The sequence below is a fragment of the Colletotrichum spaethianum genome (assembly GCF_022836535.1).
Source record: "Colletotrichum spaethianum MAFF 239500 DNA, contig18, whole genome shotgun sequence".
NCBI classification, from domain to species: Eukaryota; Fungi; Ascomycota; class Sordariomycetes; order Glomerellales; family Glomerellaceae; genus Colletotrichum; species Colletotrichum spaethianum.
In genome coordinates this window covers 911,061-937,589 of record NW_026054788.1, presented here as the reverse complement: position 1 = coordinate 937,589, position 26,529 = coordinate 911,061, and the positions used below count along the sequence as shown (strand labels likewise).

The window sequence follows — 26,529 nt, the reverse complement described above, 5'->3', positions numbered from 1 at the left end:
TCAGCTTTTTCAAACGACCCATCAACGTACGGCTCGGGGAGCGCAAACACCTCACTGATGGCTAGCTAAAGCGATCTAGAGCATTGGTCCTCTGTATATCATAAGTCGTTGTTCCTACAAGGACTTGCTTACCCAGCGGGACTGGTCGGCATCGGCCGTGTTCTGTGGAGGATTCGGTAAATGGAAACCCGCACAGACGAACTTACTGCAACCAGCTCCTGGTCTTTTACAGTAGTTTGAACGGTTGAGAGGAGGACACAAGAGGCCTGACCAATGAATCCTGCCGCTACAATCACCCGATCTGGCGTGGGTGAGTCTCCCACGCGTTCTGTCGTCCCATTGTCGCATTCAACGCACATGGCCAAACCCACGATGGAAGCTATTGGAAGTGGAATATCCCGACTTCCTAGATGTTGTCCGGGGATTTAAGCCATTCGCTATTGGCCGGTGCACAGTCAGTCACGCGAGCATGGCTACCAGGCACTTCAAGCATCAGGCTGTGAGAAGCTCCCATGGTCTGAAGCTTTAGCTGAGCAGTAGGTAGGCCTGGCCATGGGCCGTGAACCGCACCTTTTCCGCCTACTAGACGAGTCATTGGTGGCCGGCCGTCCGGCAGGCGGATCAAGACGTTCTCGAATCTCTTTCTGATTTCCCTTGCGGGAAGAGCACGGCCTTCCATCGCCTGAATGGTCGGTTCGCATAATGCATTCTTCGTCGCATGGCTTCGGGTCCCCATTATTTCCCCCCGGACTCCCCTGTGGATATTCGCAAGGTCGACCCGTCGACGGATACAGGCTGTTGTGCTTCTCGTCTCACTCTATCGATCAAACCTATAGATCTGTCACTTGCGTGGACCACCTTGGAACGAAGTCTGATGTCTTGGACAGCCTTCCTTGTGGCAAACCGCCAGGCATCATACTTTGAAACTTGGCTGTTGGAAGTTTAACACCCAAACGAGGAGGTTGCGAGTAAACTTATTCACTGAAAAGTCCGCGGAAAGTTCACGCTCGACCTGCTGTTGGCATCAGTGAGGTTCACAGCGAATCGTGCCTCTTCCCAGTTGGCCACCCATACCCGGTGTCAGCAAACGCACGATCCGGGCTACCCGGTCTAGATATCCAGTCAGTCTTTGTCTTCAGACTGCCCAGGCCTAAGCCCATCTGGGAACACCGCTGAAAAGATCAGACAACAGTTGAAGGGCCGGGAGTGGGTTTGTGCATGTAGTGTTGGCTGAACACGCCGGCGTTCGATGGGCCATGTCAGACAAATACGTAGGGGACCACATGTCCGTCATGGACCATCCCGTAAGGTTTGAGTCTGACCCTCTTGACCGAACTGATGATAATATACTCTTCACCCCGCTCGTAGACGATCCATCAGGAAACACCATCGAACCGAATGTGACTATCGACAAAAATGGCGGACACGAAGGTCGCTCAAACGACGAGCGTGACCATCGTCATGATGTGCTGCATCACGCTGACGGTCGTGATGAGGACCTTTGTACGAAGCGTACTGTTACGAAGCCTGGGATGGGACGACAGTAAGTATTCACGAATACACTTTTACTGTGGCAATCGAGCTGACGGGCGATAGCACTGGTGATCATCAGCTGGGTAATGACCCTCAAGTGCCATTCACAGGAACGTTTCTAACCGAGACAGATTCTCGCCATGGCACTCTGCAGTGCAATTCTCGTCAGTGAGTTTCTCAGAGTGTACCTAGGAGTTTATACGCAAGCTGACCTCGGATAGTGACCGGCGTTGGCTTGGGTTCCCATTTCCGAGACGTCTCAGCAACAGACTTTGCCGAGTTTCTCAAGGTAGGTAAAGAGCGGAAGGGACTTTTTCGATGGCAACTGACGGGCCTCGTTCAGTTTCAAGTCGTCACACAACTCACCTACATCTGGGCCTTCGTAACAGTCAAGATGTCGTTTGCGGTGCTTTACTTGAGACTGCTTCCCGATCAAGTCTACATACGCATCAACAAGTTCCTCATCATTCTTCTACTTGCGGAAGGTATCGAGGAGACGGCAGTGGTAATCTTTAGATGCGCTCCCATTCAACGTGCTTGGACACCAACCGTGCCCGGGACGTGCTTGGACTTGACCGTCTTCTACTACTCTGCCGTATGTTTAAACAGTCAAACTCTTAACGACATCCGGCTAACTCGAATTAGTTCGTCATCAAGCTGTTGACAGACCTGGTCCTTTTCATCCAGCCAATTCCGACCATTTGGAAGTTGCAATTGCGGGTTGCAAAGCGAATTGGTGTTATTTTCATGCTCTCCCTAGGCTTACTGTAAGTGCCCTCGCCCAGATCCATCGAGACATCGCTAAGGGTTGGTAGTGTTTGTGTCATCTCCATTATCAGGGTGAGCTACATCAACGCCTTCGACCGAGACGTTACTTGTAAGTGGCCCCTAGCTAGGCAAATGTTCACCGTTGACCATCGCAGTCTTGGTTGCCGATCCCCTGCTCTGGTCCGAGGTCGAGGTCTGCGCCCTGATCATCTGCTCCGGCGTGCCGTCGCTCAGACCGCTCATATCGAGATTCCCCGCCCTGAACAAGGCTCTCGGCCTATCGACAGGAAAATACTCAAAAGTGTACTATCCAGGCCAACAAACGACGATAGGCGGGACCAAGCCATACCTAGGCCCGAATGCGTATGCCCGCGCAACAAAAGGCCAAGCTGGTGGGAAGCTGTCGGTGAGCTCAAGCTCTTATGGTCCTTCGACGATACTTAGCAACACCGATAACATGGAGAACATTCTGCCGTTGGATCTCGGGAAGCCGTCGTTGGCGCACAGCGTGGAGATGGGCATCATCAAAGTGAAGAACGACACCCAGTCATCGCAAACATCGAGTATACCGTCCTCCCAGTACGTGATGGAGGACCCTTATTTCCCTGCAGGACGGCCGATGGCCAGGCGAAAAAGTCGGGGGAACATACGCGACGGCACGGGCTGGTTGTCGGACGACTGATACTCCTCTGGCGAAATACTTTGGGCGGGTTGCCCGGTACATACGCATGCCGTCGAGGAAACCTTCGGCGGCCACTTATAATGTATATAAAGCATCACAGCACTTGACAAACAGGCATGTCAGATCTGGCTGTTTTGCGGCCTCACACGATATTTATTCACGAGGTCGCTGCGCGTTACAAAGCGTGCCTTCTAACAGGCCAATTCACTTCTTTCAAAAGTTTCAACAAATCAATGTTTCCTATCATCCATTTTTTGTGTTCCTTTCAGTAGTGATGAGCAGGAAACAGACGGAGCCACCGTCAGTCCCAATGGGGAGGGGGGCTCGAGGGAAGTCCAGTTCGGGCAATTTTGCGGCCCGTCAAGCACTGCCGTGAGCAGTTTGTTTCTTGTTGACATAGTCCATGCTTGAGAGATCCGACTCTCAAAGCGGGGGCTTTTCGATAAGTCTTTGTGAGCAGGCTAGGCTAGGCTAGGTCGCAGGTTGCTTTGCGGACAAGATCCCGGATCCGATGAGGCGATCGGTCTTAATGTCCGTCTCTTTGCGTTACAGATGAGGCGGGCTCTACTTTCTTCCCCCTCTGTTTTGCCACACCTTCATTGGCAGAGACAGCAGAAGCCTGCAAGATTTGACAAGGAGGAATCGAACCAGACGAAAGGTTCCCACATAAAACATGAGATGAGGTGTTGCGCATCACGATGTCGCGATTGAGAAAAAAAGGTGTGGTTCGCTGTCATATTTTTGACAGGAGCAAAGAAGGGTCTTGTGTAAAACCCTTGCATAGATTTCATGCGTTGAGTTGATGGGCGTCGGGGCAGGGAAAGTGAACTATGCAGGCTGGAACTCAGATGAAGCTATAATGGAACATCTGTTCGCCTTCTCTGTGTTGTGGTTATGTAAAATGCAAAGGAATGGCGCCATTGACAGCTTTGGCCGCGGACGATCGAAGGGTTGTCCAGTATCGGAATCGTAAAGATTTTCGGCCTGTTTCAGTCCATCATGCCAGCTGGGAAGGACATTTTGGAAATGAAATTGAAGCTTTCAAACTCTACTCTATAACTACTCATGCGTGGCCGTCTCTAATAGTCTCCTGATTAATAGAGTGGCAGGGCGGACTCGCAATGTTCTGTACTGGTGCGAAGCCCATATGGGAGTGCGTCGGAGGTTTGGGAACCTGACGAATAAGTAGAACTGGCCAACGGGGCCATTGTCAAGTCTTTTTCAATTAACCTCGTTTTCTTCAAACGGGCGATTCAAGGTCTCTGGGCCAAGTTTGTTGTGCATCCACACAGGCTTAAGACTCTTGTAGTGCTCACACCGGTTCAGGGGTTTAGTTGGTGGTGATCCTCAGCTCCATAGGACATCTATCAACGGAGGAAATGTGAGTTCAGCTAGGAGTTATTGGTATGAGATCCTCATTGGTCCGTCCAGCGCCAATGGTGTCGGGCAAGGAGGGATACTGTCACCTCAAAGGTCCTGGTACCGCTTTGCAAAGTAGAGCTTATCGGTGAGCCGGTCTCGGTCTGGATCTCGTTGGGTCTTCACCGAGGACAGCCCCTCCACCTCGGCGCCTGGCCAATTACAGGCCTGCAATGAGCATTCTCTGGGAACGGTCCAACCTCAGGCGCAAAACATGCCCTAGCATGGCCCGTGCACCTTCCCAAGTTTGTGCCTGTGGGGTTAGCGAGCCCGCACAAAAAATTACCAGGCGTCCTTTCCTCTCGAATCTCTCATTCTCCCGAAAAAGTTCATTCCCGACAACCTCGACAATCCAACCACCCAACGCCGGCCAGCCACCAGTCGATTGCCTCTGAGCCACCATCAGGTTAGTTGAACGCGAAGCAGAAGCATCACATAGTTTTGACGGATAGACTGTCGCGACGGACGATACACCACGATCTCCCAATCTTCATTCTCCTGGCTCTCCGTCGGAGCAGAGAAAGGCATTTCGCGGTATCTCCCTGGCGACATTCGAAAATCTCCATCCCACTCCAGTCTTCCCGTCTCTACATCTCTTGAAGAAGAAGAGGAGACTCAATCCCAGCTTTCTTTCTGTCGTATCCAGACTCGGTCAGAACCTGTGCTAACCCCTCTTCTTCCGAACAGCATAAGCAATCATGGGTATCTCTAGAGATTCCCGCCACAAGCGCTCCGCCTCCGGTGCCAAGCGCGCCTACTACCGTGCGTAACACATTCGAAAGCCCGTATGCTCTAATCAAGCATGCGTTCTGACCTTTCTGCTCAACAGGGAAGAAGCGCGCTTTCGAGGCCGGTCGCCAGGGTGCCAACACCCGTATCGGCCCCAAGCGAGTCCACACGGTCCGCACCCGCGGCGGTAACCACAAGTACCGCGCCCTCCGCCTCGACAGCGGTAACTTCGCCTGGGCCTCCGAGGGCTGCACCCGCAAGACCCGTGTCATCGGCGTCGCCTACCACCCCTCCAACAACGAGCTCGTCCGCACAAACACCTTGACCAAGTCCGCCGTCGTCCAGATCGACGCCGCCCCTTCCGTCAGTGGTACGAGGCCCACTACGGCCAGAACCTCGGCCGTCGTCGCCAGCAGAAGCAGCAGGCCGCCGGCACCGTCGCCAAGGAGGAGGAGGTCAAGAAGTCTAAGTCTGTCGAGAAGAAGCAGGCTGAGCGCTTCGCCGCCCAGGGCAAGGTCGAGAACGCCCTCGAGAAGCAGTTCGAGGCCGGTCGTCTGTACGCCGTCATCTCTTCCCGCCCCGGCCAGTCCGGCCGCTGCGACGGATACATCCTCGAGGGTGAGGAGCTCGCCTTCTACCAGCGCAAGCTCCACAAGTAAACGTTACGCTCTTCGTCTCTACGATGAGTCTGTGATGTTTCGCTAACCAGCGTCGCGTTGGGGTAACGGCATGGTGGGGGAAAACACTAGATAACTGACTCTCTCATGGGTTTCACGTTAACGGGAATGAAAAAAAACATTTTATCGGGCTCTTAGGTTGTTCTTGGTGTTCAAACAGGTTTTGCTTTTCGTCAGTCTGGCAAAGCCACCAACGGGGGGCGTGATCAGCTTACAATACCATGTAGGCTCGGGAAAAGCAAACCGGGCCGACGGACGGATTATGGGTTTATTAGGAAGAACTCAAAAAGACTATACCACCAAGTTTTTGCCTGCCTCAGACACATACTGGCTCATCCACTCCTGCCGTGGCTCTTCAAATGGCGCGTAATGCTCTGTAATTGACGATGTAGGTGTAAAAAGTCTACCATTCGAAACCGAGATCCTCTTCACCGTGAACTCCCCCATGTGCCTCATGGCTTGCCTCTGGCATGAACCCCGTCATGATGCTGCCGGGCGCGGCTGGCCAGTCAATTACAACTCCCTGCCTGGATTTGTCTTGACCGACGTATTTCTGTTTAACTTTCTTCCTGTTGTGCAAATGTTTCTTGGGATATCAAACATGATTGACCACTTCTTGGGTCCTCTTGGTTCCTTGTTGCCCATAGCCAGCTTGGCACCCAGATGTGCGTTCGGCCTGCAACCACACACAAACCGCCATACTTTGGGATTCTCTACCATTACTTTTGTACATTAAGATGCTCAGAGAGTTCTGCTTCTGGGTATACCAGGGTTTGTAACGGAAAATTCACTTCAGGCGAACTGCCGCTTGAGGTCCGTCCACTTGCGAGTAAGGGTCTCGTGCTGAGAGTTTATCTGTCATGAATGTCAATGGATGATTGTCGGTAAGGATCAAGGGGACTTTTCTTACCTCGGCATATTGCATCTTCGTCTGCACAAGCTCTTCCTCCAACTCTGCCAACTCCTTCTCCAACTTTTCGTTCTCCTCGTGAACCTTCTGATTACGCTTCATGAGATCGTCACGCTCGGCCTTCCATGCGTTCTCAAGCTCTTCGGGCTGCTTCTCGATGACGTTGCGCAACTCGCGAACCTGTCCCTTGAGACTTTCGTTCTCATCCTTGAGCTCCTCATTCTCGACCTTGGTATGTACCAATTCCGTCGCGAGCGCAGCCTGCTCGCTGTCGTACGCCTCGACTCGCTCCTCAAGCTTGCGCACCTTCACAGCGAAGTTGACGTTGGCGCTCCGCAACTGCTCGAGCTCTGCCTCGCGCTCCTTCTCCGCCCTTGTCTTCTCTTCCCATTCGAGAGTGTACGCCTTGAGGATCTCAGGAGTGATCTTGATATCGCAAGCATCCCGGACAAACTGGTCGGCGCGGTACACTTCCTTGTCCATGCTGGAGCTGGAGCTTCCAAAAAAGCCGTTCTCCAAGATGCTTCCTGCGCTTGGTGCCGTGTCGATGTAGGCGTCGAACAGCTTGTCCTTGAGGAAGACAGTGAGCTGCTGCATATCCGAGATGGCGAGCAGGTTAGCGACGTTCTTTTGCATCAGAACGATGCCGAAGCGCAGAATCGCAGACAGACCCTCGGACAGGATCAGATCGTAGATGCGCAGCACCAGCTGTAGAGGGAAGCGGTAGGCAAAGAGCGTCAAGAACCACTGGGTGGCGTAGAGATGGGGCGAGATGCTGCGGCGGCGGAGGTGGCAGTAGAGAGCCGGCTCGAAGTCCTCGAGCAGGCGCTCAAAGATGTACAAGTTCTTGTGAAGACCCGGCATGTCCTGGATGAAGAGGTCGCGCAGGTGATAGTGGTTCATCAAGCGAACCAACAGGCAGAATGCTTCCTCCTCCGTCATATTGAACAGGAGCGGCATGATGAGGAAATTCATGCCTTGGGCATAGCCGACACCCTCATCAAACAGGGCATACGCCTTGCACACGCCGAAGAGGCCTTCTTGGAGCCCAGCGGCGGCTGCATACTTGGAGAAGCTGGTTCTCGCGCCCATGTCCCGTCGGATGGTCTTCTCGAGCTTCTGCAGCATAGCGTTGTCCTCCTTTTGCTTCTTTTGTCTCGCCGCGGTAGCGGCCTGTTGTGTCTTCAACACAGCCTCGGCGCTCTTTTCGTGAGGTGAAGGCATGCCATTTGCGCCTGAATGCTCCGAATGGACCGACGAGGCAGAAGAATTGACAACGTCGTTCTGTATGCTGAGGTTCCCGTTGCTGCCAGAGCTGACAGTGCTCTGGCTGTTCCGGTTGACTTCCTTGTCGGTGCCTCGAGCCACAAGCTCTCTGTACATGATCTCGAGCTCCTCGTTGTTGCTCTGGGCCAAGACCTGCCATATGACTCCTCGGATGGCGTTGGGAATGCCACTGGCAATAGCTCTGTTCAACTCCTCAGCGCTGGTCCGCGCAACGACTGCCGGGCCTTCGTATACGACAGACTGCCACAGATCCCAGTCCACCTGAGAGTCGGACATGTCTGATGGACCGGCCGAGACTCCAGATACCGTCCCTGGGGCCAATGCCGGGTTCGGGGTGGTGGGGAGGGGTGACTTGGGCGGTTGGTCGGCTCCAAGCTCCCTGTCGTTACCATTCTGAGCAGGAGGAGTGCTCAACCCCAATCCCTTGGGCGGTGGCACAGGTTTGTCGTCGTCATTTGACAGTGTGATGCCCGCCTCCTCCCGTAATCGCACCATCTTGAAGCGGTCCTTCAAGCTATGTCGGGGCACGCCGATGTTGCCGTTACCCTCCTTCTCTTCGTCCAGCCTACTGAGCATCATCTCGGGGTTGCTCGTCAAAGTTGCGATGGAACTGGCGGTATTGCGTCGGGGCGAAGCTTGGGGCGGCGGCGAGGTCTCCTTCTCCTTGCTTGTGCTGTTTCGAGATAACCAGGAGAAGGGGCTTGTGAGCTTCCTAGTCGGGGGTCCTGGAGGTGGTGGTAGGCCAGCAGCAGGAGCTGCCAGGGGGGCGGTTGGGGCTACCGGGGATTTGGCGGGCGAGGGCTCTGCTGAGGGCGACCACGGCATGGAGGGGAGGGCACCAGTAATGCTGCTAATGGACATTTTCTTGGGTGGCGCCTTCTCTTCGACAGGGCTAACAACTTTCGTTTCTGCATTTAAAATTAGCCATATTGACACACGTCAATCAGTTTATGCGACGAAACAACAAACCTGGTTCTTGTGGGGCAGGATGGTCATCGTCCAGCTTGACATCGTCCAGGTCTGACGTATTGGAGAGACGGTGCGATACGGGAGACGCTTTTCGCTTGATCTCGCCATCGTCATCGTCGCTCTTGAACTCCTCGTCGACAAAGTGGCTGTCTTCCTTTGCCAATGATGGCGGAGCTGCTGCCTCCTCTTCGTCTTCGATCTCCTCCTTCTTCGAGGGTTCAGGGTCCGTTTCCTCGGGGGTGGCGGTCTCGAGACTGAAGGCGTTCTCTGGGTAAGGGAGCGGACCTCAGCTATCTCAGCTACCTCAGCGACCTCGGCGACGTCGACAACGGCATCTTCGAAGGCATCCTGCTGCTTTCCCCATCATGTCAGCGAAACTTGTTCTTTTTCGGGGGCGGCGTCTGGTGCCGCATCTGCCTTGAGGCCGGGGTGGGTGGTGCATCAAGGGAGGAAGGGGAGCGTTACATTCTCCTTATCCGAGTCGGAGTCAGTCGAGAGTCTCTTCTCCTTCGTTTCCTTTGTGGCTTCAGACGAAACGGTCGTAGCAAGCTCGCCTGGCTGGGACATGGCGAGATCGAGGATCGTAGGTCAACTTGCGCTGACCTATGTTCGCGCGCGCGTGTGTGTGTGGGTGTGTGTATGTATACGTGTGCAGTATGGTGGGATGGGCTCTCTCCAGGTCAAGGTCGGACTTGAAACTACCTTAGTTGGTGGCCATGGAGATGGGGGGCGCTCCAGCACTACGGTAGACAGGCAATTGTACACTGTGTTGTCTGTGCTGCTGAAGAATACCCTTAATACGGTGCTGTGGCCTTCGTGGATGCAGGGTCGAGGGTGCGTCGTTGGTTGCTGCTTTGACGTTGAAATGTTTTTCGTTGGTGATCTTGCCAGGAGAACGGATGACCGAGAGTCGAGGGCCGAGGGCTGATAGTCAAGAGAGGAACGGGTGTGGCGCGCGAGAAGTTGTGCTTCCCTCCCTTTTTTTTCTCTGTTGTCCTTCTGGCTGGGGATGGGGGATGGGATGGATGGGGAATTAATTGAACGAAGCTGAGCCTCACCGCATATGGGACCCTCCAGATGTATCTTTGCAGCGTTACGGAGTGACTCAGTACCTGCCTACCCACCTACCTGACTGGGACCTGGAGGCAGTCTACCGAGGAGAAGCGGAGTGGACAGCAGTGGCCGTAAGGTGAGTCCCCGTATTATTCGCCCAAAGCATCGATCCTCAGCACTCTTGAGATCCACCACGGCCTTTTCTCGATTCAAACTTGCACTGGGAGCGGCCAGGGGACAATGGCAAGCAGGGCAGGATAGGAGGGGAAAGGAAGGGACGAGAAGGGGGTCAACCACTGATAGCTTAGCGCGCCGCTTACGGCACGGGATCGCTCTCTGTTTCGGGGGTCTAAATGCCGTGAATTCCTCTCCGGAAAAGGCCAGCCCTGTACACGCCCAACCAGCCGAAAAAAAGAAGAGGAAAAATACACCAAACACTGTGAAAATGCCATCTGCCACAGGGGCGGCCCTCCTCCAGTGACAGTCGACACTAAGCAGCCCGCAGGCCAGCCAAAGGAAATTGGTTGGGATCGGCGGGGCAGGGAAGCTGCTGTTTCTTGATGATTGCCCAGCATTTCCTACGCCCTTTTCAGCCTCCCAGAAGCTTTTTCGGTTCATCTATTCCTCTCGCTAAGTGACCTCCTCCTCAGGCGCGTCTCCAAAAAGGACATCCAACAACCCTGGATCTGAGCAAAGTGGTCCGATGTAGCGGTCTGGGTTTTCCAATAGCCTCTCCAATCTTGAAAAGACCAATCTCATGAGTACGAGAGCGTTGTCACCCCCCCCCCCCCCCCCCCTTTTTTTTTTTCCTGAGTATTACCATGCCTTCATCCGATGCTTTGAGGGGGCGACTTGCGCAACGCAACGCAACCAACACTGCAAAAGGCTAACAGCAAGTACCGCCGTGCCATGTCTTGTTTGTTTGTTGCTGTCTTGGCTCCTGGAGTGCTGGGCATGTGCGCGCGTCTCCCCGAGACGAGCTTATCATCCAACAGTCTTGTCTCGTTCAGCCCAGCTGCTGCTGCTGCTGCTGCAGCCCCTGCAGCACAAGTCGGCGTTTTGGTTGGCACGATGGCTGGGCCGCCGGAGCAGAGCAATTAGGGTGGCAGGATACCTGCCCGGTACACGACATGTCTCGGCCAGCCACCAGCGCTCTGAGTACACCGTTGGTAGCGCCAGCCTTTCCCGGTTGGTGCGATCTCCATACTCTCGCGGCGTTGCAGTCGATGGTAGATCTCGTCCGCCCTCCCCCTTGCCTTTCCCCCTTTTTTTGTCTATAATCGATGCCGCCCGCCCGCAGGCCCGGCGTTACGCCGCCCTTCGGTTGTTCTGGACCCAGGACGGGCTTCGGGGGACGACGGTGCCGAGGCCGCTGGAAACGCTTCTCCTTGTGTGGTACGGCAATAGGAGCGACAGCCGGTCGGCCGGACCCATCCATCCGTCACTTGTTCTTGGACGTTGACACCATATAGATACCAACAGAGCGTTTGCCGCAACTCTTGGTCAGCCAGGTCAGCCAGGTCAGCCACTGAGATGTAAATGCCATGTTTGTCAGCCCTCGACCAGCGCAGGTTTGTGTGTCGTGAGACTGGAATGCTACCAAGGCGTTCATACTGGCTTAGGTACTGCCTCAATCGCTAATGTCTAGCCACACACAAAGGTTCTACCATAACTATCAGCCACATGAGGCAACTCGTCGCGTTCAGTGGTAGGAGTCAGATGGAACTGGCATTCAGTCTTACTTGTTATTGTTATTGTGGAGTTCAGAGCAGGAAACATTCCTCTTTCCCGCTAAACCGGAGAGACCGGCAGTGTAACGAGACCTTGTGGCTAGGGCTACCTCCAATCTTGTCTTCGGGCAGAGCTCACTGCCAGCGCATGGCATGCAAACTGGACTTGTCCAAGGATCCCGCTCTCCCACGTGGCTGGTCCCGTCACATGGATTCTTCTAGCTAAATGGGTTCCCAGCAAATAACTTTCCGGCACGGTGCAGTCCTCGTCATCACGGGTCATTCTAAGCTCTCGATGGCCTCTTGAGGATTTGAAAAGGAGCTTCCAGAGCCAAGTGTTCTTGGTGCTTGAACCCGGTTATGCATTGTGGGTGCACAACACCGGCAGCCCCATGATGACATCGCACTGTGCCCCTGTACCTATTTTGAGTGGACATTGACGACTGTTCGATATTTTCACCGCCAGCGACGTAGTTCGGTGGAGGTTTGTGGCCTAGCCCAAAAGCCCAATATGCTTGGAAGTACAGAGTACACTTGCTCCGGTCCTGTAAGTTGTCAAATACCTATTTGTCGTTGTACACGAATAGAGGTGATGTCAAAAGCCTCAGTCGATGAGGACTCGGTGCGATTTGGGGTCGGGACAGGAGATCGATGTCATTTACTCCTCAGGTAAAGCCTTGGGCCGGGAGACGTGGTCTTGTAGGCGTTGTTTTGGGCTTTTGAGCAACAAACAAGAATGAGGCGTCAATGCTGCCTCGTCGGCCCTGCACCACCTATGTTATCTGGAAAGGTACTCTCCAGACGTTGATTTAGAAGATTTAGACACCGGACACTAGATCCAGAGCCAGTGACATTAGACACACGAACTTCCTTACACTGTCGACTGCAAAGTGGTGGAAGGCAAGCTGCAGTCTGTGGATAGACTCATTGCCGTATCTGCCTCGCGGTACGTACCTTTTGACTAAGACGCTTCCACGTCGAGCCTTCGAGTTCCTGGCACCGCGTCCCGCCCAGCGGAGGGTGAACCGTGCACTCACATCCCCGCTATCCTTCTTCCTCCCGTCATACCGCTGCCACTGTCTCTGAGGTTTATTAACACTGTCTCGAATGGGAAATTCCGCCCAGCTGCACAGTGCGCTCTCCAAACCACCTGCAAACTGCCCGCCTACTCCTCCCACCTTGACTGACCGCCCGCAAGGCGATAGACCACCCGACGCTGACCTTTCCACCAAAAAGTGAGGGCACTTTCCTAGGAAGCTACCTCTACCTACCTTGCTATTACGCAAAGGGCCCACTGTAACCGCACCTACCTTTCCTTACCGATTTGACATCTGCAACTTCTTTTTCACCACACTCTCCAACATCCTATCCCGCCTCCCACTCCCACCTCACCTCCAACACCCCGACACTCGTTGCGACCGACGGCTTGATCTTGCCGCCTGCTTCTCGCACGGAAACTACGAAATTCTCTCCGAGCGACGCGCACCACCTTGACGACGACGACAACGACAACGACGACCGAACCCACTCTGCCTGGTGAAGCTGTACTGTAGCCTGCGAGGACGTCCTGCACCCGGCCTTGCATCTCTGTACCTTCTTGACTCAAGCTTTCCCGTCATCACCCGGCCTCTTTCTTTTCACTTCTCACCGGACCAGTGACCTTTACCTTTCCCTTTCCTCCACTCGGCTGTATACTATCGAAAAAACAATACCCTCTACGGCGACGCGTCTGTTCCGTTTGCGCCAACGCCAATAAGATCTCCGTTGCGCCATCAAGACATTCACTCTCCGACCCGGGCTAGCTAGCAAGGCTGCACTTATGAACCTGCGGCCCTGCCGCGCTCGCCCACGATGGGGAAGATAACGAAGCAGATGCAGCCCAAGCATGCTGAGACTTTGGTAAGTTCATTATGCCCGCGCTTTGCATCCTTGTCCGGCGGCGAGCTCGGCTAACCACCCCTAGTCTCCATGGCTCAAGGACTTCGTCTCGTCGGCCTGCTCGACCCCCTTGCCTCTTCTTCCAGACCACCTCTCCAAGTTCCCGACGAGATGGCCGTTCCCGAGAGGTGATCTCTACCATTGGATCCCCCTCCTCAACAGGTTCGACGACGTCTTGGACTGCTTCTCCACCACCTACAGCCTCGATCAGGGCCCCCAGAACCGTGATTTCGGCTGCGACCTTCTCCTCAATCGAGGCGCGAAGACTGAATCATATGGTGACCAGACATGGGATGCCGAGAGCTTGTCCAAGCTGGGCTACAAGGAAGATGGTGACAGGCAGCTTATTGAAGCTGTCCTCAAATTCACCCGTACGCTTTTGGAGCACTGCGGCAACAGAAGCATCTATTCCAGCAGCATGGTGTTGAACAAGTTGCTCAACACTACGGTCCTGTCGGTCCTTCTTGCTACTTTGCAAGTCAGCGCCGAGTTGGCACAACGGTATCAGGCTTCTGTCAAGCGGATTGGCAGCGCTTCCCGAACGGTCAGCACGGCACTGCTGGGCAACCACTATCAAATTGACCTCGACCGCGTGCAAAACCTCGCCCAGCCCTTCTCTAAGACTCCCATCATTAGCCTTTCAGACTCGGTGGCCGCCGCCACACCCACTTCAAGCACCAAAGGCAAAGAGAAGGCCCTCGCGGCGAACCAGAAGAATGCAGCGGTCATGTTTGCCAACGACTTGGGCGCTGTCCTCACATCAGACAACGGTCGTTGGAACGGCTGGGGTGATATCAAGATCACTTACACGGCGTCCTCGACAGCGAAAGAACAGCCTGCCCCGGCAGCTCCAGATCGTGTTGCGTCTAGCATGCCCTCTACGCCCACTCCCCTGAGACGTAGCACCACGGCTGGGTCCCAGCACAACACCCCTCGCTCGGCTCGTCAGTTCGGGGCTGAAGACACGTCGCCCTTGAGTGTTCGGAGTCCCGGTAACTTCAACGAGCAACCCAACCCAAGTCAGAGGACCTTTGAACTGCCACAATCGATCGTGGCATCTACCTCCATTTACGAGCTTCTTTCGCGATGCCCGGCGGATATGCCGCCGTCGACAAGGTACGAGGTACTCAACCGGTTGAGAGTTGCCAAAGCCCTCCTCGATGGTGCGGACTCGCGGCAGCAAGCCCTTGCCGTCCGCTTGCTCGCCATTACAAATCTGGCGTTTATCCACCCCGAGTCCACCTTCATCGAAAAGGTCCTGCGCCACGACAACGACGAGACCCGGCGTTACCAGTTGGTTTATCAGCTAGCCGAACTCATTCATCCCCCGGCCGATGGATCCATTCAGGTGCCCCTGTGGCTTCAGTCCATCGTTCTCGCTCTCCTTGAGGTTATTTCCAACTACGCGGCGAGATATCAGGATGTTCTGTCTGCTTTAAACGCGAACGTTAACCACGGTATCCTCCTTTACGTCATTCGTAAGGCAGTCGCGGGCATGAAGACGGACGAACCCGACCGCGGCATTCACACTATCGAGGTCGATCAGTGGCGCACCAACCTCTTCTCTTTAACCACCCATTTGGCAATGTCTACCAGAATAGGTGCTGAAATGGTTACCGCTGGACTTATGGATATCCTAGTCGAGATCCTGAAGATCAGGTCCGACGTTGCTCAACGCAATCAATCCATGATCCTAGCCTTCATTGACGGCCTGATCTGGTCTTACCAGAACGCCTTCCAGACGTTCTTCAGTGGGTCTGGTCTTGATGCCATTTCCGATCTGCTTGTTACGACTGTTGCCGAATCGAAGCAGCTGGTCGAATCTGGTCAGGGAAACAAGCCAGAACATATGTGTCAGGTCGTAGACTACGAGATTCCCTACAGTCAACAGCAGACGCTGAAGTGGGTCCTCAAGTTCGTCCATCACATGATGACCAACTCCTACAGTTACGGAGGCAACACCGATAGACTCCTACGTAATCTTGTGGATAAGTCAGAGTTGCTGGTCAGCCTTCGAGATATCATGCAGAACACGAAGCGTTTCGGTTCCGTCCTGTGGACTAACACGGTCACGGTGTTGAGCGACTTCATCAACAACGACCCCACGAGCTTTGCCGCCATCTCCGAGTCTGGTATGATCGTCACCTACCTGGAAGCCATCACCGGCCGCCCTGTCGCGTCTCAACCTATCATTCCACCTCCTCAGGAATCGGAGGAACAAACAAGAGACAACGCAGAGGCACAAACGGCAGACGAAAGGGATCATGAGAGTAGTCGTGACGACAACGACGATGAGAGCAGCCCTGACGTGTCCGATGCCTCTATCCAGATCGAGGCCGACACCCGCCCCCACCCACCCCCCGAGGATGAGTTGGCGGCATCCCACGACACTCGTCCGTTGGCTCAAGGTATTCTGCCAACCTCTGACGCCATCAACGTTGTCCCGCAGGTTCTCAATTCCATTTGCCTGAACAATGCCGGCATGAAAATGGTGGCATCCTCTCGCGCCCTCGAGTCTTTCTTGGAGATCTTCGAAAGCCCAGCTCATGTTAACACTATGGAAACCGACCCCCATCTTGCTAGCAACGTCGGAGCTAGCTTTGATGAGCTTGCCCGTCACCACCCCAACCTGAGGCGTCCAATCTCGAATGCTGTTATTGACATGGTCGCTCGGGTGAGGTCTTTGGGTGTCTACAAGGCCAGGACTGCTGGCTGGGGCGCAAAGCTTCTTTTGGGAGATGGTACACAGAAGCCCGCCGCCGCCGCCGACGAGGCATTGAAGGAGCGCCTCGCTGCTACCTCTCCCAAGGGCAAAGCAACGGAGAGCAGTGGCGACGCAGATGTTGAAATGTCGGATGCGGCTGAAACGTCAAATCAAAAGGCAGCTACAAGCAGTGAGGAGCCATCCTCATCTGCAACGGCCTACGATGACATCACGCCTTATGTCTATGCCTTGTCCAGCTTCCTCTCTGCCTATTTCAATAACAACACTCTGAAGGCTTACTTCATTAATCATGGAGGAATCGAGTTGTTGTTGGACGTTGCAGAACTGCCCAGCCTTCCGCACGACTTCTGCGATTCACACGCATCCCGGACACTGCACCTGGTCATTTCCCAGCTTGTCGAGCAGTCTCCGGTCCTCGGTCTGCCCTCACTACTTAGGCGCGCACAGGCTTCAGTAGAGACGCTCAAGCCATTAGCCGAGTACAGAAAAGACTCTCCTTACTTCGGCCCGTTCTTGACCCCAGACGACAAGTTGACCGTGGACCAAGTCCGGGATCTCGATGCCGAGACGCAAGAACGGATTTACAACGGCACCAAGATGGTCAAGGCTCTTCTCACCGCGCAGTCGCTCATTAAGACTTTGTACGAGTGCTTTACGTCCTCGCCGCGCTCCAACTCAGTTCAGCTTTATCCCATCAATGTGTTTGACTACTATCTAGACCTGGTCAAGTCACTGGGGCCTCTTCTAAAGGCTGTACTGGCGGAGGAAGGCGCAGAGCACAACGTTTTGCCGCAACACTGGTGGGCGAAGAGACCGGCTCCCGGCAGCGACGTTATGGTCTCGTTCGGTGGACCTACTGGAACTCAGACGACCGGCGAGCCCGAGACGGATACCATCACAGCACCAGCTGAGTCATTGGGTGCTGCTCCTGGTACTGTCCCGACGATGGGTCCCAGTACTCAACACAAAGGCCCAAGCAAGCAGGAACAGGCGACACCTCGGTATCGCAACTACGAGACCCTTCGCATCCTCCTTCACTCCATGGTGCCGTCTACATTCCCCTTCTTCCAACAACTTGGCAAGGCCCTCTTCCCAAGGCGCGAGCGCGATCCTTACTCCCGTCCAAAGCACATCGATCTTGCCAGGCAGCTGTCCGGCACGATTCTGGGACAGCTAGCGCCTTCAGTTGGACTTGCTGAACCTACGGCCAAGGAGTACCATTACTGGATCATCATGCTCCACACATTGACAGAGATGCTAATGGACTCCGCACGATCATCCGGCGACCGATCATCGGTTCAGGTTGTCATGCCTGTACTTGTAGCTTTCTTGGAGCAGGGTGGCTTCTTTGTTCTGACGGCTATGGTACGACGATTTTCTGCAGAGATCTGCAAGGACACTGGAGATTCTGATGCTGGAACCACTGCCAGTGCTAGGGTAGCATCATTCGGTCTCGGGAAGATCTTTGAGTTTTTCGCGGCTCTCGTCAACGGCAAGAACATCTCCGACTCGACAGCGCAATTTGGACTCTTGCCCCGTTCGGCCGAGAGACGCCCAGAAGCCCCCATTGCTCACCAGATTGTTGTGGACGTGCGAATGGCCGTTCTTCCGGTGATCCGTGAGACTTGGGAGTCTGCTCTGATTGAGAAGCTACGGCCTGAGACGGTGGCTAAGGTCATCGAGATTCTAAAGATTATCTCTGCAGGCGACCACGAACCGTCTCCTCGAGACAGGCCCGCTGTCGAGCTCTTCAAGAAATCGCCAGTCCCGTTCAACTGGCAGGCTCACCATATCTTGATTGATCAGCTCAAGGAAGACGGTGCCGACTTGGAGCTGGCCCGTGAAGCTGTTTTCAGAGCCAATGGCAACCAACCATCTGCGACGGAGTACAGCCGCCTCCACAAGGCTGGCAAGGCAGGTCAACGGAACCCGGTGCCTCCTGAAGATGCCTATACCACTGAGCGTCCTGAACCGTCCGGTTCTTCAAGCCAAGCCGAAGGGTCTGCACCTGCAGCTTCCGCCGATGCTGATGCGATGGCAGTCGATGTGGCACCCGAGCTTGCCACACCCGAGTTGGACCGTCTGCTTGGAGATGCCGTGCTTGGCGACCTAGGCGATAGAGCGGCTGCTGAGTCGAGCGGCAACGGCAACGAAAGCCCCGCTGTGGTTGCCGAAGCTCAAGCCCGAGCCAACACATCTGCTCCAGCGGTCACCACCGAAGACCAGGCCCAAACCGAAACCCATCCGACAAGCAAAGAGAGTCTTGACAATGAGCGGTCAAAGCTACGGGAGAACCTCATTGACCGATCCCTCGACATTGTCCGGGCGCACCCGCACTCAGCCATTGAACTTTCTGAGCTCATCAGCGCCATGGTGTTCCGCCAGCAAAATGACGAAGCTCGCGACGAAGTCGGCGCGACTCTTGCCAATGCGCTGACATCTTTGTCCTTCGATGACAGTGACTCGAAATCCAACGGCACTAGCATTGCTGCGTACGCCCACCTCCTGGCTCTTCTGATGCAAGACAAGAGTTTCTTCAAATGCAACATTGATACTTTGAGAGAAAAGGTGGACGAGTACATTTCGTTTCTCAACTTGAAGGTCCTTCCGACATCGAACGAAGAGTTGCCTCCTTGGATCCCTTACATCCTTTTGATTGTCGAGCTGCTCTTGTCGTACGATGAGCAGCCACTGGAAGCCCAGTGGAAGCCTCCTGCCACCGATAGTGAGGCGGTTGTGCCGCCGGTGCTTCCTCAGCGCAACCTGATCGTGTCAGACGACCAGCGAAACGAGCTCCTAGAGGCGATTCTTCGTCTGCTTCCTGTGCTTGGCAAAGAAGAGACTCTCGCAACCTCAGTCCTTCGAGTAATTCTCATCCTAACGCGGAAGCCATCCGTTGCACAGAAGGTTGGAGAAAAGAAGAACCTTCAACGTCTGTTCGTTATGGCCAAGCAGCTCGCCGGTGCAGGTGCAGCACGCCTGAAGGAAAGCAAGACGACGGGCAGCATCATGGCCATTCTGAGACATATCGTTGAGGACGAGGAGACTCTCAAACAAATCATGCGCGCTGAGATTCGCAACTTGTTTGAAAATCCTCAGCGTACCCAAAGGAATCTGGATCTCAGCACATACCTGCGCAACATGGCCCCTCTTGCCCTACGCTCTCCGGATCTGTTCGTCGAGGTCACCAACGAAATGACCAAGCTGTCTCGCTGGACTCCAGGGAGTGAGGGTAGCAGCCGTGCTAACCAACTGGCACTGAAGGAGCCCGAGTCCGATGGCAAAACCAACTCCGCAGACAAGGACGCAAGTGTCGAACCGGCTGTACAAGCAACAGAGGACCTATCAATTCACGACGTCAAGCAATCGACAGAGACGGATGACAAGGAGATGGCAGATGCGCCGAAGCCAGTTACCGAACTGAAACGACCAGTGGTCGAAAACCCTCACGGCATCATTCACTTCCTCCTTTGCGAACTCCTCAACTATCGTGAAGTTGACGACAAGGAGCCCTCGCAGGCAGCGAAGGAGCCCAAGAGTGCTGCGTCACCTGCTACTACTGCCGCAGAAGCTGGGTCGAAAGACGGGGCAGCAGAGGCCCAAGATGCTGCCGACAGCAAGGACAAGGACAAGAAGTCGTCGAAACCGGTCTTCAAGGCCGAGGACCACCCCATCTTCATTTACCGTTGCTTCCTGCTCAACTGCCTCGCCGAGCTCCTCCAAAGCTACAACCAGACGAAGGTTGAGTTCATCAACTTCAAGCGGAGCGCACCGATGCAAACGAATACGCCCGTCAAGCCTCGGTCGAACGTCTTGAACTACCTCATCCATGATCTGCTCTGCCAAGGCAATCTAAGCGACAACGGAGACAGCATTTTGTCTAAGAAGAAGGCAGCAACCTCTGCCCAGGCTCAGCAGGTCCTTGTTGCACTCGTGGCCAAGACTGGGGAAAGAGTCATCGACAAGAGCCGAGATAGGTTCGAATACGATGACGAGCCCGATTTGCTTTTTGTTCGCAAATTCGTCTTGGATACTATTCTCAAGGCCTACGAGCGCGCGGCAACACCAGAAGAGCCTGTCGACACCCGCTATCCAAAGATGCAATGTCTGGCCGAGTTGATGAACCACATCATTGGCGAAAAGGACAAGGAGTCAACATCTCAACGCACACTCGACTCTGCGCAAGGCCGGTCGCAGGCACAGCTGCGTAGGATGATGTACGAGAAGGGTTACCTCGACAAGCTGACTTCGTCGATTGCTGAAGTTGACTTGAGCCACGCCGGTGTCAAGCGTGCCATCAAGTACGTCCTCAGGGTTCTTCGTGTCTTGACAGATACTGCCAAGGAACTGAGCCGCTCGCATGTTATTCCCTTGACATCCCTTCCCGAGAACGCAGAAGACGACATCATCTCGACGTCATCCATGTCAGACATGGATGACGACCGAGAAGAAACACCAGATCTATATCGCAACTCGACTCTTGGAATGCTCGAACCTCGTGGGAGTGATGACGAGTCTGATGATGAAGACGGTACGTTCGCTAACCCATTTTACAAACGTAAGATTGTTGCCTAACATATATATATATATAGAAGATGATGACGAGGAAATGTACGACGATGAATATGGCGATGAGCTCGACTATGGCGACGAAGACGTATCCGACGATGGTGAAGGCGGCGTCAGCGACGAAGATGAAGAGCTTGGCGAAATGGGTGAGATCGAGGGTCTTCATGGAGATCCTGGTGTCGTTGAGGTCATCATGGATGAGGATGATGACATGGACGAAGATGACGACGAACTAAGTGAAGATGACGAGATGGATTCCGACGATATGGAGGACATGGACGACCATGTCGATATCGTAGAGGAGATTGTTGATGAAGACGGCAATCCCATCGAGGATGACGGTGCCTCAGAATGGGAGAGCGAGTCGGATGAAGAAGAGGACGAGGATGACGAAGACGTCGACTATGAGGCTGAGGCTCAGGAGCTTGAGGAAGCTCACATGCACGGCATGGAGCCTGGCGACATCATTGACAATCTGGCCCGAGCAGTGATGGACCCTGAGGATTACGAGGGCGAAGATATGGACGATCTCGGAGACCACTACATTGACGATGGTCGTGACGAAGATGGTGAGAGAACTAGTACCGCTCTTGTGTTTGGGTCTTGCTGACTTGATTTGCAGATGATGAGGATGATGATGAGGACATGGAAGAAGACGAGCTCATCTATGATGAGGACTACCCTCGTAAGCAAAATCACCACAATACCTAACGCAATGACTGACTCCCTGTTAGACGACCATCCGCCCCCCAACCTCCCGTCTGCCCTTGGATGGGATACCCTCGTTGTCGAGCCCTTCGGCGGCCATCCTCATCAGGTTCACCGTCACCGCCACGGACACCGTAGTCCCTTCCCCCCAGGATTCATGGTTGGCGGTGGCCGCGATCCCTTAGGAGACTTCCGAAGCTATTTCTCTCCCCGACACAGACCGAATGCCGCGCCGAACAATGCCGACGATGGTGTTAACCCTCTCTTGCGCCGAAACGGCCAAGGCCGCGAGGCATCTCCTCGCCCTGCGCCTGGTTCCGGCATGATTGGCCTGCGTCTGCCTCCTGATATTTTCGGTCCTGGTGGACAGCATCTGTCCAACAGCCCCATCGCCATTCTGAACGACTTGGTTGCATCTCTACCGGTTATGCGCCATGGTCAGTCTGCAGTCCACTTGTCTATCACCCAGAATGGACGTGGCGAAGTGAGGGAGTACCACGTTGCACCCCGTGATTCCAGAACGGATAACCGCCGTGAAACCACTTACCACGAGCCTCAACAAGCCGTTGCCTTCACTCCCGAGACAACTTTTGAGCGCTACCAGGAAGAGGCCCGAATGGTGTTCGGCGGGGCCCACTTTGTTGAGAAAGCCCAGAAGCTTATCAACATCATTCTCTCGAAGCTAGTCCCCCCTGCCATGGAATTTGAGAAGAAGCTCAGGGCTGAAGAAGAGGAGCGACGCAAGATCCGAGAAGAGGAGCGTAAGAAGTTTGAGCAGCAGCAAGAGCAAGCAAAACGAGAAAAGGCAGCCAAGGAAGCCGAAGAAAAGGCTCTCCGCGAGAGAAAAGAAGCGGAAGAGCGCGAAGAGCAAGAGCGCCTGGCTGCTGAAGCTGCTGCCGCTACAGGCGAGCGCGATGTGGCATCTGTTCAAGGAAATCATCCAGAAGCGGCCGTCCCTTCCCAAGCCATGGAAGGCGTCGAAACGCAAGAAGCTTCCGCACCCTCCGCAGACGACACGGCAGATGACGGCAGTCGTGTCCTGACAATAATCCGGGGCGAGGAAGTTGATGTCACCGAACTTGGCATTGATCCTGAGTATCTCGCCGCTCTACCAGAGGAGTTCAGAGAAGAGGTCATTGCGCAGACTGTCAGCACTAGACGTTCGCAGGCCCGAGATGAATCTGCCACCGGCGAACAAGGCGAAGTTTTCCAAGAATTCTTGGACGCCCTCCCCGAAGACCTGCGACTGGAAATCGTCCAGCAAGAACGTCAAGAGGCGCGACGACGGGAGCGAGATGAGCAGCGCCGCCAGGTAGCGACCGCGGGCCAGGATCAGATCGCGGTCGATATGGACCCGGCAAGCATTCTATTGACCTTTCCTCCCGAGTTGCGCCAGCAGGTACTCATGGATCAGGGAGAGGACATCATGGACCACTTGCCTCCAGAAATGGCTGCTCAAGCCCGCCTGCTTGCTCAGCAACATAGCGTTCATCCTGCCGTCACAGGCAGAAGCCCGCCCGTGGCAGCTCGACGGCCAGGTGCGCCGCAGGTCGAGTCTGGAGAAAGCAACGAGAACAAGGTCCAGCGACGGACTGTAGTACAGATGCTGGACAAGGCTGGAGTCGCCACTCTTCTTCGTCTAATGTTCATTGCCCAGATCGGCTCCATCCGCAACTACCTCTTCAGCGTCCTCGCCGATGTTTGTGAAAACCGACAAAACCGTCTCGAGGTGATCAGCACCATCCTCTTGATTCTGCAAGAGGGAAGCACAGACATGGATGCTGTTGAGCGCAGCTTTAGCCAACTCTCCCTCAAAGCCAAGAAGCCAAAGGACAAGGATGCGGACCCCAAGACCCCTCAGAATCTTAAGCGAACTCTGACATCGCTGAGCACCGCGGGACCACAGCAATCCAACTCAGAGATCTCGCCGCTGATGGTGGTTCACCAGTGTCTGGACCTGTTGCAGGACCTCTCTACGAAGAACCCCCACATTCCAATGCTTTTCCTGACAGAACATGAGGCGGTAGGGTCCTCCCTCAAGCGCACGCTCAGTCGCAAGGGCAAGACCAAGGACTCCAAGGCCCACAAGTACGCGATCAACTCTCTGCTCACTCTTCTCGACAGAGACTTGGTAATGGAGAGCTCAGTCGTTATGGCGTACCTGGCCGATCTGCTCAACAAAATCACTGTGCCCCTGGCAACCATGGAGCGACGCCGCCGGGAGGCTTTGGAAAAGGCATCTCGGGAAGCAAAGAAGAAGGCTGCCGAGAATGCTATGGAGGCTGGCGAGGCTTCGACTGCAGGTGATCAGCCGTCAAACAACGAAGCTTCCGAGACTACGATTGCCGATATCAATGCCAATGCCGAGAACAAGGAGTCCAAGGCGCCTGGAGCTGAGGCTGACGCCCAATCAGAGAACCCCAAGAACAACGACAAGTCAGATGCAAGCCAGAAAACACCGCGGCAAATGCAGGTCCCCGTCATTCCGCCGCACAACCTCACTCTTGTTATCAAGATCTTCGTCGCCCGCGAGTGCAGCTCCAAGACCTTCCAAAACACCATTTCGGCCATCAAGAATCTGTCCGCCATTCCCGGCGCCAAGGCCACGTTCGGACAAGAGCTGGTTCGCCAAGCCCGTGTGCTGAGCGAGAACATTGTGGCGGACCTCGATGAGCTTCTCCCTCACATTGAGAAAGCCACTTCTGGAACAGAGATTCAAGGTGTTGCGCTTGCCAAATTCTCTCCCGGTGCTTCCGAGCAGAACAAGCTGCTTCGTGTTCTGACAGCGCTTGATCACTTGTTCGACAACAAGAAGAAGAACGATAAGGCGGACGAGGAAGCGGAGACGAACATCAATGAGAAGCAGGATCTCGTCACATCCCTTTACCACAACTCAACTTTCTCGACCATGTGGGAGAAGTTGAGCGCCTGTCTCAGCGCGATTCGTGAGAGAGAGAATATGGTCAACGTGGCTACGATCCTGTTACCTCTGATCGAGTCTCTCATGGTTGTCTGCAAGAACACCGCTATGAATGATGATCCGCAAGCACCCAACCAGACAAGCAAGGAGATGCTGCTGTCAAGCCCGCCACCAGAAAACCGTATGGCAGGGCTCTTCTTTACTTTCACCGAGGAACATCGCCGAATCCTGAATGAGCTGGTCCGCAACAGCCCCAAGCTCATGTCCGGAACCTTTGCACTTCTCGTCAAGAACCCCAAGGTGCTCGAGTTCGACAACAAGCGCAACTACTTCAACCGCAGCGTGCACAGCCGTTCTAGCAACAATCAACGGCCATCGTTCCCGGCTTTACAACTCTCAGTTCGTCGCGAGCATGTCTTCCACGACTCGTTCAAGTCACTCTACTTCAAGACTGGCGACGAGATGAAGTATGGCAAGCTTAATATCCGCTTCCATAATGAGGAGGGTGTGGACGCTGGAGGCGTGACACGCGAGTGGTTCCAGGTCTTGTCAAGGCAGATGTTCGATGCCAACTACGCCCTCTTCATCCCGGTCTCCTCTGACCGTACAACATTCCACCCCAACAAGCTGAGTGGCATCAACGACGAACATCTTATGTTCTTCAAGTTTATCGGACGCATTATCGGCAAGGCCCTGTACGAGGGCCGTGTGCTTGACTGTTACTTCAGCCGTGCTGTCTACAAGCGCATCCTCGGCAAGTCTGTGTCCGTCAAAGATATGGAGTCTTTCGACCCCGACTACTACAAGTCGCTCGTTTGGATGCTCGACAATGACATCACGGACATCATTACTGAAACATTCTCGGTCGAGGACGACGAGTTCGGCGTTACCCGGACTGTCGACCTGTGCCCTAATGGCCGCGACATTGCCGTCACCGAGGAGAACAAGCACGACTATGTGCGTCTGGTTGTAGAGCACAAGCTTTTGTCATCTGTTAAGGAGCAGATGGAGCACTTCTTAAAGGGTAAGTTCAAATGCACATGATGGGAAGCCGTGCTGTTTCGCTAACTATGCCACTAGGATTCCACGATATCATTCCTGCGGATCTCATATCCATCTTTAACGAGCAGGAGCTGGAGCTCCTTATCTCAGGCTTGCCTGATATTGACGTCGACGACTGGAAGAGCAATACGGAATACCACAACTACACCCCGTCGTCACCACAGATCCAGTGGTTCTGGCGAGCAATTCGCTCGTTTGACAAGGAAGAGCGAGCCAAGCTGTTGCAGTTCGTCACTGGAACCAGCAAGGTGCCTCTAAACGGATTCAAAGAGCTTGAGGGTATGAACGGTGTTAACCGCTTCAACATTCATCGAGACTATGGCAACAAGGAACGCCTCCCCAGTTCTCACACGTGCTTCAACCGTAAGTTGTTTTCTCATACATTCCGAAGCTACAGTGTTAACATATTGATGCAGAACTTGACCTCCCTGAATACGAGAGTTACGAGATGCTTCGCCAACAGCTCATGAAGGCCATTACAGCGGGAAGCGACTACTTCGGCTTTGCATAAGATGGGAGCGTGCACACATAGACAAATGGGTTTGCGGTTATGTCAGCATTTGCATTACGGAGGGCAGGCGACACAGGACACGGCAACTGGGTGGATGACTTCTGATATTCGAGTGGAAGTGCATCATCGTCGGATGCCGGACCACGTGTACATATGGCAGTCACCGCGACTGCAGCTCAGACCATAGAGGGCTAGGTCTGGTTTCGTTCATCATTTCCTTGGTGTTTAGGCACTCTAACACGAGAAGACACTGGCTTAGTTCTTAGCGGAGTGCAGGCCGCTTAGAACCACAGCCTGTCGTTTATCGCGTGGGGAGCCCAGTATGTAGAGTACCTAACA

The 26,529-nt window shown here is 54.4% G+C and overlaps 4 protein-coding genes across 4 annotated transcripts; 3 read left to right on the top strand and 1 right to left on the bottom strand.

Annotated features, from left to right (window-relative positions):
- Nucleotides 1-1,416: 1,416 nt before the first annotated feature.
- On the top strand, nt 1,417-2,983 carry ColSpa_07374 (satratoxin biosynthesis SC1 cluster protein 4; the record flags this gene model as incomplete). The annotated part of the gene is given in 5 exon segments (XM_049273586.1): nt 1,417-1,543; nt 1,755-2,128; nt 2,179-2,300; nt 2,319-2,410; nt 2,457-2,983. 5 exon segments carry the CDS (start codon nt 1,417-1,419, stop codon nt 2,981-2,983), a joined length of 1,242 nt encoding a protein of 413 aa, XP_049129543.1.
- A 3,617-nt stretch (nt 2,984-6,600) lies between these two features.
- ColSpa_07373 (GTPase-activating protein GYP5) lies at nt 6,601-9,309 on the bottom strand (the record flags this gene model as incomplete). The annotated part of the gene is made up of 4 exons (XM_049273585.1): nt 6,601-6,663; nt 6,719-8,913; nt 8,975-9,228; nt 9,278-9,309. The coding sequence occupies 4 exons, from the start codon at nt 9,307-9,309 to the stop codon at nt 6,601-6,603; spliced, it is 2,544 nt and encodes an 847-aa protein (XP_049129542.1).
- Nucleotides 9,310-13,608: 4,299 nt separating this feature from the next.
- Nucleotides 13,609-20,995, top strand: ColSpa_07372 (E3 ubiquitin-protein ligase TOM1-like; the record flags this gene model as incomplete). Its single annotated transcript, XM_049273584.1, has 2 exons — nt 13,609-13,656; nt 13,721-20,995. The coding sequence occupies 2 exons, from the start codon at nt 13,609-13,611 to the stop codon at nt 20,993-20,995; spliced, it is 7,323 nt and encodes a 2,440-aa protein (XP_049129541.1).
- A 34-nt stretch (nt 20,996-21,029) lies between these two features.
- On the top strand, nt 21,030-26,190 carry ColSpa_07371 (E3 ubiquitin-protein ligase TOM1-like; the record flags this gene model as incomplete). The annotated part of the gene is made up of 4 exons (XM_049273583.1): nt 21,030-21,558; nt 21,612-21,674; nt 21,724-25,641; nt 26,162-26,190. 4 exons carry the CDS (start codon nt 21,030-21,032, stop codon nt 26,188-26,190), a joined length of 4,539 nt encoding a protein of 1,512 aa, XP_049129540.1.
- Between the last annotated feature and the right edge of the window lie 339 nt (nt 26,191-26,529).